The following is a 19,097-nucleotide window of genomic DNA, read 5'->3' as shown; positions in this document are numbered from 1 at the left end:
AATTTAATATCGAATAGGTAAAATGAAATGCCATAAAATGTTGGAAATGAGATATTTCCATTTCAAAAGTATTTATTTATTTATGCAAATGAATTATCTCGGTCGGATAATTCAACCGTAGAATTTACGCTCGAAAGGTTTCGAAATTCTACAAACTTGTATCGAACGCAGCCTCTGAATTGCGATTACTCGAGTTACTGCTTACGCATATTTTAAAGTTTCTTCTTAAAATATTATATAATTTAACATCACTTTAAAATACGAAGAATATTTATTTCTCACATTATTTTTATATATGACCACTGTTTTACAATTTCTTCTATCTCCAAAAATATATAGAATACCCTTTTAACTCAAACTTCAATTTCCACTCATTTCTTAAACCTCCACTGCTCTTTCTGATTTCACCATCCCCCCAAAAGATAGCATGAAATATCATTCTCTTTGACATTACTCTTTATCAAAGAATCTTTTCAATTTTATTCCAAAAATGATTAAGTGAACATAATTATTAAAGTAACTAATTGAACGCAATTAACTTGTTCGATCCTATTATTAATTATGTAACCGAACCTCTTGAAATAGCAACAATTACCTTTCATTATCGACCTATTAAAATTATATAGCTATCGCGACTAGAATTTCTCCCGCGGCATCGCGTGAATTCCTGTATTCTCTAAGGAAATTTCTGCATAGAAGTCAGTTGTAGATAGAACTACCCTCGTAGACCGACACAACGAACACAAGGCGAAGAAGGACGCCCGTTCTAGGTGATCGCTCTTTATTGATCAATCCATGCAATTCATGGAGGGTAGGATATCCATTAGAAGGTACACCGCGAGTTCCATGTACATGCACGACCGGGTATGTTTCATTGATCGAAACATTTCTTTTCATAGCAACCACGTACCCGGTCAACCGAACGCTGAATATCTCGCCTGTTAACCTTTTAACCAACCACCAGTATCGTTTGAAACGTGGCAATTGATGCCTGAATGTGGCATGCCAATCTGCAATAATCCTTTGCACTTTACATTTTGGTTTCTCCCCTATATCGAAAAATGGATATTCCTGTTTCTATTTAATAGAAAACAAATCAGACCAATTGCTAGATTCATGTTTGGATAGTATGGGGTAAATGTACCTATCACTGCGAGTGTACGCTATATTGCGGTATTTTTCTTCGATGAGATTAGAATATTTAAAAATAAATTTTTCATCCTAAAAAAATTTTCACAGTATAATAAGAATGTCTTCGTTGTAGTTGGAGAAACAAAAATATTTTTCAATTACTCTCATATTTTTATAACCTCGGAATTTATAGAAATTTCATAAAAGGTACAGAATAGATGATTTGTTCGCTAAAAACTGTTAAAAATTATACGTTTAAATGATTCAAATGATACATTCATCATATTATTTTAGATTAAATAGGGAAAAATTTTTTTATTAATTAAATATCTATTTTGCTGTAATAAAATTATTAAAAGAGATTTTTCTTGCTTCCTTAATGAAAAATTAAACCCTTAGCATTATACATTTGAAAAAAGGAAAAGCTCATTACTGTGGCATAAAATTCAGTGAAAGTTCGTAATGCTGCGGTGCCACCTGTCAAACTTAATTATCTACTTAATGTAATTAGTCCCACGAAAGTACGGAAATGAAATCAACGCAGTTTCAGAAATGATAGAACCAGAATACGTAAAAATGTACGTAAAAATACGACAATGTAATCTAATTAGATAAAATGCGTTGAATAAAATAGTCAAAAAATATTTTATCCTCTATACTTAAGTCTGTATAGTTGTGACTTTAGATACCTTCATGTATTTTGCTAGCTTTATGTTAAATAATATTTTAAATGATAAAATCACTGTTGGTAAAAGTTTAATATAACAGCTCTTTATTATCGTTTTTATATATAAATTTAAATCAGCATTCGTCGCTTGATTTTTCGATATCTTTTTACGTTACGCTACATTTTGACGGTTAAAACCAATATTTTTCGAATATGAAATACATGATTGTCAAATGTAGAACAGTTAATGAATTCTGTCATAAGAAATCAAGAAAAATAGTCGAACAAAATACGACTAAATCTTATTACCGTAGTAATTAATACCTTTATATATTTATGGGAAATTTGAAAATACAAAAATGCACAGAATCTATGTACAGTGATGGGTAAAAGAAAATTTAGATACAAATGTTACAAAAAATACCATAATTTTACGAAATAAAATTATATTTGACAAAGAAAGATTCAGTTTTAAATATGAAACAATCGATAATAAAGTCGCATTGTTCCAATAGATCGTTATCATTATAAAAAGAAATGAAATTCATAAAAATTTGTCTTTCCATCAATAAAACCAAATCTAACTTCCATTGCGACTCGTATTTTAATTACATGACTACAATTTGTATAGCGTACAACGAGCAAACAGTGCCGCGTTAGTGTCTTGTTTTGGCCCTCGTTTCGTGGATTGTCGCCTTTTGCCTCTCGAATTACCTTTGTTGTTGCCAGGAAGCAGCCGAGCTATCAAAAAGCTTCTGTTGATTACACGCTTAATGATTACGAGTCAAGATTAAACGATGTATTCTGCAGCCAAATAATTGTTTGTACAGTGTATTGTCTGTAGCACACGCGTTATGTTTAAGGAGTTGAATTTCTGATAACAGTACGTACCAATCTCTTAAGGATACGTGTAACTGTTTTCCTTCTTAACGAATGGTTTCCTGTATTAGATCAAATTAATATACCGAATTTTTATTTGTTTCTAATCTCATGATAATATAAGATTTTACTTCGATGTAGAGATCATTGATATGGAGTGTGAGAAGTTTAAATTACATCAGTATAATAAGAGAGCAATTGCATTTTATCACAAGCAGAAAAATAGAGAATTCAGGTAGTAAGAAATAGTGCGATATTAAATTTTGCAAATTTGTCATACTGAATTTTGAAAATTGCAAACATGTGAACAATAATGAGCGTTAAATAAAGAATAAGAATTATACATTTTTATTAGTCTCTTTGTTATACATGTATATTGTTCATTATTTCATCATAAAATATTCTACGATTTTCTGGTAATAACTTCAAAAAATAGAATATATTATGAACTCCTAAAATACGAACTCCATAATTTTCAAATATGAAACAACAGTTACTGTTTTGAAACTAGACAAACAGTTCATTTTTTTTAGAAAATTCACTTGATGAATAATGCATCGATGAGATTAAGCTCGTTTTGGCGTGCAGTTATTTCGGTTGTCCAGGCTCCGATGAAGCATTATTCCATTTTACCATGCGGGTTCGGCGGTATTTCCTGTTTTACGTCGGAGAACAGGCTTGCTCGAAGCGATGAAACAAAAAACGGGTCAAATTTATTTCGGAGATATATAACCCTTTCGCCCCTATCGTTGGTCATAGTCAGCATTCACTAAATGATTCATTAATAGTAACATTGGCTTCAGCTGCCACTGACATACACAATTTTTATAGATAAAGAATTTATCTCGTAGAAACATTGGGATTACGAACGGATCCTAACTACTATCCATCAAATGTTAAATAAAACAATGAAGACTGTATTTAACAATAAAACAACAATAACGATAACAATAAAATTTAACTAAGGATAGAAGAATATTATGTAAAGTTGACACTTACTGATCATATCTATTATAATTAAGAAAAAATTTAATTATACTTTATATACTACATTTTGTGATTTTGAAGATCTTATCATATGTTTTTCTTACATTAAATCATATTTCTTAATACATTATTGCACACATTAGCAAGAGAGTTAAATCCGAACAACTTAATCAGTCTTTCAGTGCGATATACAAATAAAGACAGAAAATCTCCACGTAATCGGCATAAGCGGGACTAGATGCATCAGCACGAACGCGGAAAACACCGATTTACATCAATTTCGCGGAGAACAACAACGCTATTATTCTGCTATTCAATTTTGACAAAAACGCTTCAACAGCACAATTACGTGGAATAACGACGTTGACGTTTCGTGCAAGAATCTCCGCCGCATAATCCAATTTTAATAGCAGGCAACGTGACGCGGCCGAGTAATTTGGCTAAAAACGAATACCGAGCGTGGAAAAAAGATTGCACGGTTCGTATGGCCGAGCTTTGACCCGTATAAACGTAAAATGAGAGACGGAGACCAGACCAAAATACGATGAATGTACAATGTGCAACTACTCACGTAAAAAATGTAACGTAATCTTGCGCTGTTTTTTTTTTTTTTTTACATGGTTTTAATACCGTAGTGACCTTTGCTGTTCCAAGTTAAACTGCTGAGGTTAATAATCCGTGAATTATTTAATGCTTCGAGAAGAATCTTCTACGGGGTTTTACATAAGACAGTTGCCTTCAGGAAAGTTTAATATATAACACAATAATATAGAATAACTATTTAATTATTACGGATATAGCACAAAAATACAGAATAATTATCTTTTCCTGACTTCAATAAACTCAAATGCAAATTTTTAAATTCATCAAGTTTTTACATTTGTTCTGAATTGATTAAAAACTCAAATTTTTAGTAAATAAACTTATTTTTTTATAAATTCGATTTTATTCACACGATTATGCACACTTCTATCCACAAGTAGACTGTAATACATTTTATTCAGAAATTTCACGGTCGATTCTTTCGCAATTCGAAGCTACAACATATTCGAAAATCCCGAGACAGGATGAATCTCTATCGAAATTCAAGTCAGCCTCCTCACGTTATCCATCACGATTCACAACGTCGACACGATGCGTTGTCTCAAGAGGATTTCCAGTTGAAATCTTGCAGCAGTCCAGCCACAAGTCCTTGCACGAAACACGAGTTACACGTTATGTCCGTGAAATCAATTTCTCGAGAGGATTCGTGAGATAATGAGGTCGTCAGCTCAAAAACATAATTCGATATCATCTCTCAATATTTCTACTCCGTTAGTAATGTCGGTCTTGAGGGAAGTACTTTCGAACAATCCGCGCCGAGATTTTGACCAGATGATTTTCAATGGCAAATGGGTTTCACGTGTAGCGGAAGAGCTCTCTTTTATGAGCACTTCCTACGAAACTCGTTGACCGTCACGGAAATTCTACATATGGCGTTAGATTGACCTTCCTCCTCTTTTATATTCATGTTTTTTTCTTCTTTTTCTTATTCGTGAAAGGGATTTCTCTTTTAAATTTAGGAAAGGTAGTAATTTTTCTTCCTCTTTTTAGTTTTGCGTAAATGTGGCTGGAATAGCTGAAAATGTGCTGGAAGAAAGATGAACGTTACAAGTATAGTTCAAATTAGATTTAAATTATATTGACATTACATTACATATAATAAGTTTACGTTTATTGCCAGTTTGAACATATTTAAAACTATATATAATTGAAGATGTCATTTATGTTGAATACACCAAATGAATTCTGCTGATAATCAAATTTTATTGAAATACAGTCAGTTACGAAAATATTCAATCGCATTATCCACTTTGATATACCCTGTACATTGTTTTCAACTATTCGTAAATAGAATAACAGTCTGTTTAAGATAATCAAATCCTATCGGTTGAATCAAAGAAGATTATATAATCGGACCTAAATGTTGGGATAGTCAAAAGTCACCAGAGACTTCACTAAAAATAGCACAAAGTAAAATTACAGCGAAAAACAGCCAACTTTCAAGAACTCGATACTGAACACACACGGCACAATTGATCGTTTCTCAGAAACGCAGTATCATTTTCTGTTATTGAATGGATGTTTTCAGTGACACATAAATTCCGCGATAAGAAAAGAATCACATTTATTTCACGGTGTTTCTGCTATTTTTACAAAGGAAATAAAAAACAACGTTTATTCGAACGATTTCGAAAACGACAGCCGTGCACGTAGTACAATGGGCCTATCCTACTTTCGTATTAGGTTCTCAATTTAATTTATGCAAGCTTTCGAGATTATCCGCTGCGAGATTAGTGGCTTACGCATCGATCATCCGAGCCTATATAGCGAAGCATGCTTATTTCTTGATCGTACCATTACAGGCAAACATGATATAAACTTCGAATAATTCATCCAAATTCGTGACACTTCTTTATCCCATTTTTCTCGATTTTTTTATTGTCAAACCTATATCTTTTTCGTTTTTATTTTACGACTGAATTTGTGCGTTCCGAAACTTTTATTTCATAAACGTTTTTTGTTTTTTTCGTTCCCTAACTTTCGCTATCAAAGCATGAAATAGAATTTGGATTCACTTAAATTCGTGACATTTTTTCCAACTTCTCTCGTTTTCTATTTTCACAACTTTTTGTATATATTTCTAATATTTATTTTACGATTAGATTTTTGTGCTTGGAAATTTTCATTTCATAATAATCGCGTAATCGTTATTTTACTTTCCAATAACCTTTTATTACTTAAATTTGAGATTTTAATAAGTTTTAACCGTTAATAAGCCACGCGAGAATTGTCACGAATTTGTACGCGACGAATTTACGTTTCATCTGTCGCTGCGAATTCGTATCTTGTAACACGTCCCATATTTTGTCATGAATATAAGTCTAAAAGTAAAATTTTTGTTGCAGGTACAATTCATCCGTGGAACTGATGACGCTGATGAGGCGAGTGAGGTAAGTTACTTTCTTAATATCAATCTACCACACACAAATTCACACAAATCCGCTAGTAAATATTCAGATAATTTATCGAAGAGTCGCTGTCCTTCAGAGCTTTTCATCCGGTGCAAAGGGATAAACTTGACACGAGAAAAATAATTATTGTCTCTTATACAGTCGCTAGATAATGATTTCTAAATTTCATGAGTACGTTGATAATTGTAAAGATATAGAATGGATTCGGAAATACAAGTTATTCCCTTTATTTAGCACACAACAGTTATATAGTTACAGTTATAGTTACAGTTAACATATATCTTATGCTCTAAAGACCTCGAAATCCTACTTGTTGTCAGCCGACTTTTCCAGATCCTTCTAACGACTGATTCTTGTCTTTTGTCCCAACTAAGACCTGTACGTCCTCTGACACTTACACACACATTCACATGTACAGTCTAAACATATCATGTTCCTAACAATAATATTAACAAATATTAATAGATATCGTTACTTACTCTTCAAAATTATTCGCGATAAATTTTTAACACGGTAAACACGCTTTATTGATTAGAGATCTGCAATTACAATTTCCATTAATCACTTTGTAGAGTAAACGCAAGTACAGTGGCTACAAATGACATTGGCATACCAAATATTAGTATATACACATTAATTAATTATATTCAGATATGTTAAATTTCGTATCATATAGTAGTACTTCCAAATGAATATAAAAATTTGATACGGTAAAAACGAAATGAAAAACCTGATAAAGAAATCACTTTAAGGGAAAATAAAAATATGTGCTAATATCTTTTGCAATTACTATAAACGCATTATAAATTAAACGAACGCAAATGAAAGTTCGCGAAGTTGAATTTGTTCTGAGTTACACGATGTGTGTATGTTATGAGTATAACGTCGAGCGTCGATCGTTTATAGAAACTTCTGGCTGTGTTAAATAGTCAACTAACAATCCTCTTGCGCTCCGCCTCCACTTCTAAACAAGATTGCAGCCGGTTTCATAATGACAACCCTTTTATCTGTCAACGACTTCGACTTTTCTGTTGAAGTTCCGTTTAAAATTTCTGTGACTTTAAGAGGATTATGAAACTGGCGATAAACACGAATTTTGCGAGATAACGCGATAAAACAGTTGGACGCTGTACCATTTCGTCACAATATTTAACGACTTGTTTGCATACATCTCTTCTCAGTCATATAGTAATTCATTATCTCTACAAAAAATACAATTTAATAATTAAACTATTTTAACGAAACAAATTGAGTGTTCAAACAGACTTCCTAGTGATTAATCATATCCTTCCCTTTTGCCATGCTTCATACCAGATTCGATATGTTGTGTAATTTTTTTAGAATAATTCGGACGTAACTAATTACGAAATTCATTTATCAAAGAAACGAAGTACCGTAACTATATTACGAAGCTTCACATTTACTGTTTCATTAATTTATGAGTTTGTTTCCCCTAACAAAGTTCAAGATTAATCGATTAATTTATCTTCAGATCAAACTGATTAATTAATAGATTCGTTTTTGCATGGAACAGCTAGAACATGTAATTAACACTTCGACAAACGTTGTATTGTTTCATTAAATTGGTTCGTTAATAGCATAAAATCAATCAATTTTGCAAAGTAAAATATAAAGCGTCTACTATTTAAATGACAAATTTTTCGCACTTGTACCCGTAGAATATTCTGACAGAGTTTAAAATACTGGAATACTCTACATATTTTTACATATTATGTATATTCTGTTCAGTTTTGCATCTTGAAACTTCCCGCTAATGCATAATCATTCGCAATCTAGCCGTCATATTAAAAACAGCATCTTTCAAAGGGATCAAGAGAGAAAAAAGAAAAGTCATAAGTTATGGGTACGTTTCTGTTATTCGTGCAATCGCATCTTGTCGTGGCGAGTCTAATTCGCATGAAGAGAGGACCGAGACCAGTTGATCTATGGGTGGTCTAGATTTAAACACCCACCAGATTATAATCTGTCTTAAAATTGGGGCGTTAAAAAAGGCCGGAGAAGCGATAAAAATAATCAGACGAGCAGAAGGTAATTCTCGTGGCGGATAACTAAGCTCGCGAGCCAGTGCATTTCTGTCTGTACCACTAGTTCCGGCTTCAGCTCGTGGTCTCAAACCACCCACGGCTTTTCTCACTTCTCTCAGTTATCCTGGATGTCATCTACATTCCTGACGGTCTGGGTTAAGTTCATCTGTATTTCCGTTCTTTCGTATGCCGACAATTTTTTCAAACAATTTATTCATCACCAACTCCCATTTTCATCGATACTTATGAGTTCACGTGAATATACCATAAATGAAATTATTTTACGGGCAAAGATTATTATCATTTGTGGTACTCAAGAGAATCGGTTTTGTGCATTTTGTGATGGTCGTTCGATTAATTATACGCGTTGTTGTTGGTAGAAGTGACCATAAAGCGGTTCAATAAAGAATTTAAGTGTCATTAAGCGTTAGTCATAGCTGCTTGTCATTTCTGAACAATGCGTCTGTGATGGTACCGTCGCTATAGAAGGATTTTATGACGATACAGAATTTTCAAACGTTTTTCATCTTTATGCTTACCATGTTATTATTTTATAACGCATTATTAACAATAGTCGTTGAATTTGTTATTTTTATATATGTAAATATAGACTATTAATGGATATAATTTTTGTTAATATAACATTCGTCTGGTAAAATTATTTAATGAACATTAGGAAATCCATTTTTTAAACCACTGTACATCTTCTAACCTGCATCTTCACCTCCACTATCACAGTACTGGGACGCTTTACTAATGAAACCGCTAGTAGATCCTGGGCTTCAAGCTCTATCTTGCTAGCCTTGCAACTTTCTATCCTATCTTTTCTTCCATAGAAACTTCATACTTTCATTTTTCCCCTTTTCCTTCCTTTAAAAGAGTCATAAATTTAAGTATACATCGTTTAAAATAAACCCCAAGACGTTACGTGTTACGTGTTGACATAATAACAAATTACATATTACATACATATAGTTAATGATTTCCTATATAAGCTATTAAGAATTTAAATATTCGCTTGTAAAAGTAAAAAACGATTAATATTAAAACTATCGGCGAAAATAAAATATTCTTCCTAAAAAGATATCTTTTCACCCTTTTATTTCTTCTCCAATTTCACTATGGTTATCGTCCTACAGTTATATATTGTTTGTTATGCGTTCGATTTATGTTGAGGTAATTCTACTAGAAGTTAATATCGGAACAATGTTCGTATATGTAAAACCTAGCTTACTCTGATAATCTCATTAATATTCAATGGTCATTTTAAGCGTACGTTGTAGTCGTAAATCTCGCAGAGTTCCTCTATGCAATCTATGATAATGCGCTTTTTTCAAATGAATTATTCGGAATCTAAATGCGTTCGATTCAATTGTGCCTCGCCTCTTTACCGAATTCACTTTAATCATATATTTTACATAATAGACACAATTTCCTTTTTTTAATAAAAAAAATGTTTTCGTGTAAAAAGATAAAAATAATAAATTAACTGCTCATCTTTATGCATTTAGAGTAATGTGAAAAATGTAACAATACATACAATGCACATAATATGTAAAGATAATATAAAATATCCAGGTTAAAATGTCCAATGTGATATTTAGTGGACAAAACAAACCTGTATATATGTCAAATCCATTCTGTTAGTTACATTCATAAAAATATGAAATTGCATAGATATATCTAATAATTAGACTAATGACTTTATATCGTAAACGAATTTCTTTCTCTTATAAGGAAAATGTTATCATTATAAAAGATGAAAGTAAGCAAATTTTCTTCAGCCTTAATTGTTGATCAATATTTTCATCACTATTTTAAAATTTGCTTTGCAAACAAATGTAATTCCTTTAAAATAGTTAGGACGAAATGGTAAATCGGCTAACAAGCGTCAAATCTACTAATCATTTACGGATTCTCGTTCGATAATTGTCAAACGGACAGTAAAATATCCTTGCAATCAGGCTCATTGGAATTTCGATGGATTAATCTGCTTATCCCAGGCAAAGCGGCATATAGTCCTAGCTGTTCATGCGGATCACGATTCAACTAGTTAGATTTTCGGGTCAATTAACTGATCTGAAACCAACCAAACAGTCGGACCAGTCGAATCGTTAATCGTAGAGATATTCTACGCGAGCTTTGAGCTATGATGATAAGACAATTTGCTTATTATTTGTCGTGTTTAGTTTGGAAGAATTAAAATAAGAAAAACGTGAAAGAAATGAAATTTAAAAATGGTAAATAGCGATAGTAACGTTATAATTGCTACAGTTCTATCATATAAGTATATGTCGGGTTATCGTTAGGATTTCGGGCGCGCGATAATTCTTCGTTAGAACTTCGAAGAATATTTCTTTACAAAGTTTAGTAAATAATTAGTTTAACGGTTAACTTGTATAACAAACAATAAGTATAACTAATGCTTTTGACGATATTCTTGGGTTCTGTAACGAATCCACGGTCAACGGGAAACTCTTTGTACGTTTTAATATATTTGATAGCACGCTGACACGTTTACTCAAGCGCAGGGTTTCTCTCAGACTGACTCCAAAGACGATGACAGTAAACTCTCCAAGGAGATTGCAAAATAACAGACAGATACAGTTACATATGTCAAATACATATCGATCGGGAATATCAACAAATTCCCAAGCGCCGTAACTAGGCAGTTCCGCGTAAACCAACATTGCTCCTGATCAAGACTCGATTGTTTATACAGCGTGTCCCTCAACATCGGTACCTCCTCTGTAAAACATTTCGTTCATCCCGTGACCATGGCTACGTTCGTCAACCAGTTATGTCACCTCGAGCCCAAGTATTGGGGAATCTTCCTAAAGAAAGGTCCAATGTCCCTACATCTCCGACATATATATTACATGTTGTCTAGAATTGGTCGATTAACAAATTTCTAAACGCTTATTAACTTTACTTATTCTTATGCGAATATCAATTTACACTATCATTATGTCTGCTACACATTAATTATTCAAATTACTAAATATTTATGTCACTATACTCAATAAACCTTTCGTTACCTTTATTTTCGTTGTTTGCTTCACTATGCATCTGATCTATTAATTACCTTAAGTAGCACGTTACCTATTGTCGTTTGACTAAGGAGCTTCTAATTATCTTAATGTCGAGCACAATTTACTGCATCGAACGATGCACCGACTTCCCGTCGAAGTCGCACGCAATCCTATTACCCTGACGCGAACATCGAAATTGATGGCGAAGCCAAAACGCAGATCAGATTCTAAGAGCTTCGCGTCTATGCATATTTGATGAGGAAGAGGGTAAATTCAACGTTATGCTTAAATCATCAAAGATTTGGATATTATTAAATCATAAGTCATGTCGAAATATCGATAATGATTCATCAGGTGAATCATATATAGTAATGATATATATATGTCGGAGATGGAAGAACACCGGAACCTCTTCTTGGATTCTCGGGAATACCGTAATGTCGTAATTTAGATTAAACAAATGTCACTCCGATTGTTCGAGATTTATGATAGTGAGCTTGGGCTCAAGGCGACAATCAGTCGCTGAACGTAGCCGCGGTCAAAGAGATGAACGTTTTATCTAACAAAGGCACAGAGTCACTCTATACCTCTCCTTAAAAGAAATAGTCGTAGCGACACGCGGCGGTAAATATTTCAATGGTTTCTGTCTCGTGGCTCGCCACACGCAGATTCTATCCTCCGGGTAAGATGATCGCTAGATGTCAACATACCTCCGCAGTATATGTTTAGCTAACGTGAGGACCCGCTATAAATCTTAAGATTTTTTTTTTTTTTTATTTATTTATTAGAATATTTACAATCAATTCTCGTTGAGAATTTTCAGTAACTTCATTTGGCGTGATACAATAACATGGCTTATAATAGTTTTATATTATTGGCTCTAGTAGAATCTAAGGATTTAATCTAGAGGGTATTTTCTTTTTAGTCTGCGGATCTGGTCCGTCGTGTCTAGTAGTTGGGTGACTAATGGGTTGTGGTGGTTGTTGACTCTTGATTTATATCTGCTTCTGGACTTGTGTATTTCATCTTTGACTGGTGTTTCGAACTTAACTATGGAGTTCATCAGCCGGTTGACGTTGTAGATTTCTTTGTTATTTTCTTTTTGTTTTATACCTATGAAAAATAACGATAGTGGATTTTTTGTGACTCTATGTCTTATGTTGTTGATGTTGGTTACCTCGTGGCCGAGCTTTTGAAGTTCGAACTTTAGTTCGTCTAGGTCGACTGAGTGGTGGATATTGCGTAGCACCACACGAAAAGGTCTATCTTGCTTGAGCTGATATGTGTGGAAGTTTGCATTCAAGGTTTTTAGCAACTTAGTTAATTTTCTATAGGCGTCTGGGTTGTTCGGCAGAATTTTCACGTGGTTATTATTAATTTTTAACTTGTAGTCCTCTTTGCTGATATCTTTTTCAATGGACTTTATCATTGTTTGGATGTCGATAACGTCGTCAATGAATATTGGTGGGGGAGGGGGAATTCTTTGGGTATGTAGATTATTTACCGTTTCGGTTGTGTTCATGGAATCTTCTGTAGTCTCAAGTATTGAGAACCTGTTGTAGGTGGTCGCTTGGCTAGCTGGTGGTTTAGTTTGACTTTTGTTCACATTTATCTTGATTGCTTCCAGCTTACGTTTTTTCGTGTACTGGTCACTAATTAAAGAGTCCGTGGTCTCGAGATTTTCTGGCAAAAGAATGTCTGACATATTGGTAATGCGAGGAGTAGGAAATACCTGTATTAAACATACGCCTCCCATTTGTTCATTGTGTGTATTAATGATTTTTACATTGAAGATAATTTCTCATGTCCTTGCTGATAGTTATTTAAAATATGATATCGCGATTAGTTATGGAACTTTAATTCTGGGTTTTGACGTAACATTACACAAAATAGCCTCGCTATGTGTAAAAAAAAAATAATTAATGTCTGTAATGAAACTGCTGCAAACGAGATCGACGTTAATGAAGTTGACACTGATGTACATGGTAATAATAAAAGTCGATCAATTTCTCTTCTCGACAAATTCAAAGATTCATTCGTTATGGGTTTCCTAAGTATTCACGTAAATACAGGCCGGTTAGAAATACGATTAATTGATCCTAACATCACCGTACGAGGAAGTCCTTATAGACTTAGCGAGGAGGAACGAAGAGCGGTACGTGAGAAAATAAGCGTTTTAATTAAAGCAAAGATCATAAGGCCTACTAATTCGCCATTCGCGAGCCCTACGTAACTCGTGAAGAAGAAAAACGGCTCAGATAGACTATGTGTAGATCTCCGAGAGCTAAATCAAATTACGGTCGCGGATCGATACCCTTTACTCCTTATTGCGGATCAAATCGCGAGATCGCGAGATACTTCATTAGCCTGGACATGGTCGGCGGGTTTCACTAAATTCCTATTTACCCTAATCCGACAGCGTATACAGCGTTCGTCACCTCCGACTGATAATATGAATACATAACGATGCCGTCTGGATTGAAAAAAATTGCACCGTCCGTCTTTCGAAGGACCATTCGCAAGGCCTTAGGCGACCTCGCTCATTCGTACGTTGTTATTTATTTGGATGACGTCCTAATTATTGCCGACTCGATAGATCAAGCTTCAGAAAGATCGAACACCGTATTAGATACCCTCATAAAAGCCGGATTCTCTTTTAACTTTGCGAAATGTTCTTTTCTAAAGACATCGGTGCTTTATTTGAGATATGTAATTCATAACGAAGAAGTTCGTCCCAACCAGGGTATAATACACACCTTAAGTTCTTTACCTGTGCCAACGACCGTCACACAGTTCAGACAGTTCACAGGGTTAGCTTCGTACTTCCGAAAGTTCATCCCTAAATTCTCACAGGTGATGAAACCCCTGTATGCGCTCATCTCAGATAACAGAAATATAACTTGGACAGACAGGCACGAGAAAATAAGACAACAGGGAGTTTCCGCCCTCACCGACGCGCCGGTGTTAATGATATTCGACCCCAATTACCCGATAGAACTACATACTGACGCTAGCTCGGAGAGTTACGGGGCGATTTTGACGCATCAAGTCGAAGGTAAAGGCAAAGTAATAGAGTATTACAGCAAAAGAACTACCCTCGCAGAATCTAGGTATAATTCCTACGAACTAGAGACGTTAGCAGTCGTAAACGCAGTCGAGCATTTCCGTCACTATCTACATGGACGGGAATTTCTTGTCGTCACAGATTGCAACTCGTCGAAAGCGTCGAGTAATAGAGTACATTTAAATGACAGGGACCATAGGTGATGGACCTACTTGCAGACTTTTGTTTTTTTGACATTATGTATCTGGATAGTAAACGGACGGCCCACGTAGATTTCTTCTCGCGAAACCCCGTAGACTTAGACCACCGTAAAATTGATAAAATTGCAGAGAAAGAAATCAATCTGGCCGAAATATCGGAAGACTGGCTACTAGCCGAACAGCGTCGCGACCCGCAAATTATAGAAACCACCCGCAAACTACGAAACGACGAGCTCGCGGAAGATATCGCAAATACTTATGAGTCACGTCCAGGTACCCTTTACCGCAAAGTGCAGCGGAGGGGCAGAACCCTCTGCTTGTCCATTGTCCTAAGAGGTTTTAGATGGTCTGTTATTAACCATGTGCACCAGTCAATTATGCACTTAGGTTGGGAGGAAACGCTCGAGAAACAGTACGAGTATTACTGGTTCGAAGGGATGGCGAAGTACGTTCGCCGATTCATTGAGAACTGTCATGCTTGTCAAGTTTCGAAAGCTAGTTCAGGTAAGATACAAGCCGAACTACATCCTATACCTAAGACCAGCATACCTTGGCATATGGTCCACATGGACATAACAGGCAAGTTGAGTGGTAAAAGCGATTCAAAGGAGTATGTCATTGTTTTGATCGACGCCTTCACTAAATTCGTATACCTGCATCATACTCGTAAGATAGATTCCCGTAACACCATTAAAGCGCTTAAATCCGCTATATTTTTATTCGGGAGTCCCTGCCGGATAATAGCAAATCAGGGAAGATGTTTTAAGGATAAAGAATTTCGAGAATTCTGCGAAAGCAAACGAATTAAAGTTCACTTTAATCACTAGCGATCGGTGCTAGTAGAGCTAATGGGCAAGTAGAGCGTGTTATGGGCACATTGAAAAAACATGTTCACGACAGTAGAAACGACCGGGCGGCCGTGGCAAGACGCGATTGGGGAAATACCGCTGGCGTTGAACTGCACCACCAACCGCGTGACTAATTCGAGCCCTTTACAACTACTAATCGGTAGAACAGCGAGACCGTACGACCTATTGCTACCCGACAATATCGAAGAAAAAGAAGTCGATATCTCCGATGTAAGACAGCAGGCCGTACAGAACATAGAGAGTAACGCCCAGTACGACAAAGAAAGATTTGATAGGAAGAAAGCTAAAGTGGTTAGGTTTAACCTCGGCGATTTCGTACCACGCAAAAACGAGGAAAGAAATCGAACCAAGCTAGAGCCAAAATTCAAGGGTCCATTCGTAATAGCAGAGATTTTGGGAGGAGATAGATATATTTTTAAAAAACGTTAGACGGCAAACGATCGCATAAATACAGTCATAACAGATTAAGAAAAATGCCAGACAGTCGCGTTCCTGCTGAGTTGGACGTCGATAGTGACGGCAATAACAGTGACCACGACGATATGAGTACCTCGATCTCGGAAGATCATTAGCACAGAGACCGTAACATGTTACGGAGTATGTTACGGATCTCGATTAAGGGGCAAGTGATGTGTTCACGCGCACCATGAGCTATAGTGTTACGAAGTTTGGTCATGCGATCTAGAAACACGAGATCCATTGGGATGCGAAATCGAGACTGGTCCATTTCGCCGTTATGACCCGACTGATAACCTACAGGATGCAACTAGCACTTCCAATACTAATTACAACGTTACTAATTCATGTTCTCTTCTATTCCTGTTGTTGTCAAACCTCCGAACAAAATTTTGTTGTTACACTGAACCCTCAGCTTATTAAGTTAAATCGTAAACAATGTTAATTGTACCGAGCCTAGTGTTAGAAAAACTCAATATTGTAGTTACACCCGAGGACGTGTGATAGTTAGAATGGCCGTGTCGGAGATGGAAGAACACCGGAACCTCTTCTTGGATTCTCGGGAATACCGTAATGTCGTAATTTAGATTAAACAAATGTCGCTCCGATTGTTCGAGATTTATGATAGTGAGCTTGGGCTCAAGGCGACAATCAGTCGCTGAACGTAGCCGCGGTCAAAGAGATGAACGTTTTATCTAACAAAGGCACAGAGTAACTCTATACCTCTCCTTAAAAGAAATAGTCGTAGCGACACGCGGCGGTAAATATTTCAATGGTTTCTGTCTCGTGGCTCGCCACACGCAGATTCTATCCTCCGGGTAAGATGATCGCCAGATGTCAACATACCTCCGCAGTATATGTTTAGCTAACGTAAGGACCCGCTATAAATCTTAAGATTTAGTCAAGCAAAATCCTTCAAATAGACAAGTAGTCTTTGTTGCAACTACGGGAAGATAGGAGAAACCAATTCTTCCACGAACGATGCTCCCCGTTAACAATCTTCCCTCAAGGGTGGCCAGCATCTCTTTCTAAACACCGATATGGAGATCGACCAATTAGCAACAGCGCTAATTTCTCTTACCTTTGGAACGAAAGCTTCCCTCGACGAATCCGAGGATCTCATGTCCTTAGACACACCCATCATAGTTTTCCTCGACGGCATCATCGAGACGGAGAGTCATTCTTTCGTGCGATCTCATTAACGAGTAACAGTACTATCTTTACAACCAGTGAATATCTCACGTCTAGTTAACAAAGAGTTAGATTTGAACTGTGCGAGAACATACGTTTATTATCCCGTGACCGCAGATTCGTTATTGAGCCTAGTATCATTATCATTAGCTTCTCGAGTATCTAATTATTGCGATTACTTGTCAAACTATTTGCACTAGTAAATATCTCCCCTGTTGCATAATGATCACGTCTAATGCCAATAGGGATTCGTTTCACGCCCTTAACCCTAACTCTAATCTTAACGCCAACCCGACATATAAATGTTCATTAATATAATATTATAAGTAGATATAATTAATAATAAATTATAATCAATGAAATAATTTAAAGACAAATTGTATATTTACATTGGATTAAATTATCTGAATGAAAATTTAGATACTTTATTATTGATCCTTCTATAGTAAGCTATAGTATTAAGGAGAGATTTATAGGAATACGTTATAGGGAAGAGTTTTTAAAAGATAGAATTACAAGGATTATAATTATACGAAATTGCAGAATATTTATATAAAATAGAGCGTATTAAATGCATTCAAGCAAACATCATAAATATTTTGGAGATATCATACGTATTAGAACTAGATAAAAGGTTCAGTACATATTAATTCATTAAAAATATATATTAATTTAATAAATTAATATTACATATAACTTAATTTAATTATTTAATATATATTTAGGTATTACATTGTCATATGTGTGACGTAAGCACTGTATACGTTCTGCAACTTTTGCAGGGCATTACCATTTAGATTTAATTAAAATTCATGCTATGACTAGAATGGTTAGATTTTAGAAAAATGCATAAAAAATAATTTCGTAGATTTCTTCTTTCTAATTTTCTATTGCCCTCGTGTATTATAGATTAAGATAGTATTAAAAAGCATTAAATATTAAAATAAAATTACAAAATACTTTAAGGAAAAAGGAAAAATACTTTATAAAAATGCAACAAAATATTTGATACGTAAAAGCAGAAAATTAATTCGTAGTGCTACTAATTAAAAAAAATGAATTTGCTAACATTGATTTACATATTTTACTACGTAATCTGAATCCGGATCAGAAAAATTCCGAGACAGAGAAAATCTATTTATAAATGCATATGTATGTACGTATTAGTTTGTCCCAAAAGTTTCTTTCAGCTTATAAGGAAATAATAGATGCACAACATTTTTTCTTTTATTTTATTTTATTGAAATATTGAATTTGTTCCAATAGAACAAAATTTATCATACATAATTCAATAAAATAATAAAAAGCAAAAAATGTTGTGCATTTATTATTTCCTCACAATACAAAAGAAACTTTTGGGACAACCTAATATTTGTTTCTATTTCACTTAAATGAACTCGGAATGTACAATTTCCGTTGGGGAGTTACTTGCAATTTAAGAAACGTTGCAGCGAACTTCAAAACACGAAGTTTCATACTTACCTACTATGGTAACTGTTTATCAGTATCTAGTTGCTACAGTATACACGGGAGATTTGTTCTACCGGAAGGATCGAGAAACG

General features: G+C 34.8%; 1 protein-coding gene across 1 annotated transcript in view; it reads left to right on the top strand.

The window, feature by feature from the left end:
- The window catches only part of LOC126915292 (5-hydroxytryptamine receptor 1-like), a 210,057-nt gene extending 202,032 nt beyond the window's left edge, over window positions 1-8,025 (top strand). Inside the window, exon 6 of the mRNA XM_050719852.1 lies at window positions 6,613-8,025. Coding sequence (XP_050575809.1) covers window positions 6,613-6,801 — 189 coding nt within the window. The 3' untranslated portion in view covers window positions 6,802-8,025. The remainder of the gene's footprint in view (window positions 1-6,612) is intronic.
- The last annotated feature ends 11,072 nt before the right edge of the window (window positions 8,026-19,097 follow it).

Source organism: Bombus affinis, chromosome 4, assembly GCF_024516045.1.
Source record: "Bombus affinis isolate iyBomAffi1 chromosome 4, iyBomAffi1.2, whole genome shotgun sequence".
NCBI classification, from domain to species: Eukaryota; Metazoa; Arthropoda; class Insecta; order Hymenoptera; family Apidae; genus Bombus; species Bombus affinis.
Note: the sequence above shows the minus strand (reverse complement) of the source record. Positions and strands in the feature narration are given on the sequence as shown.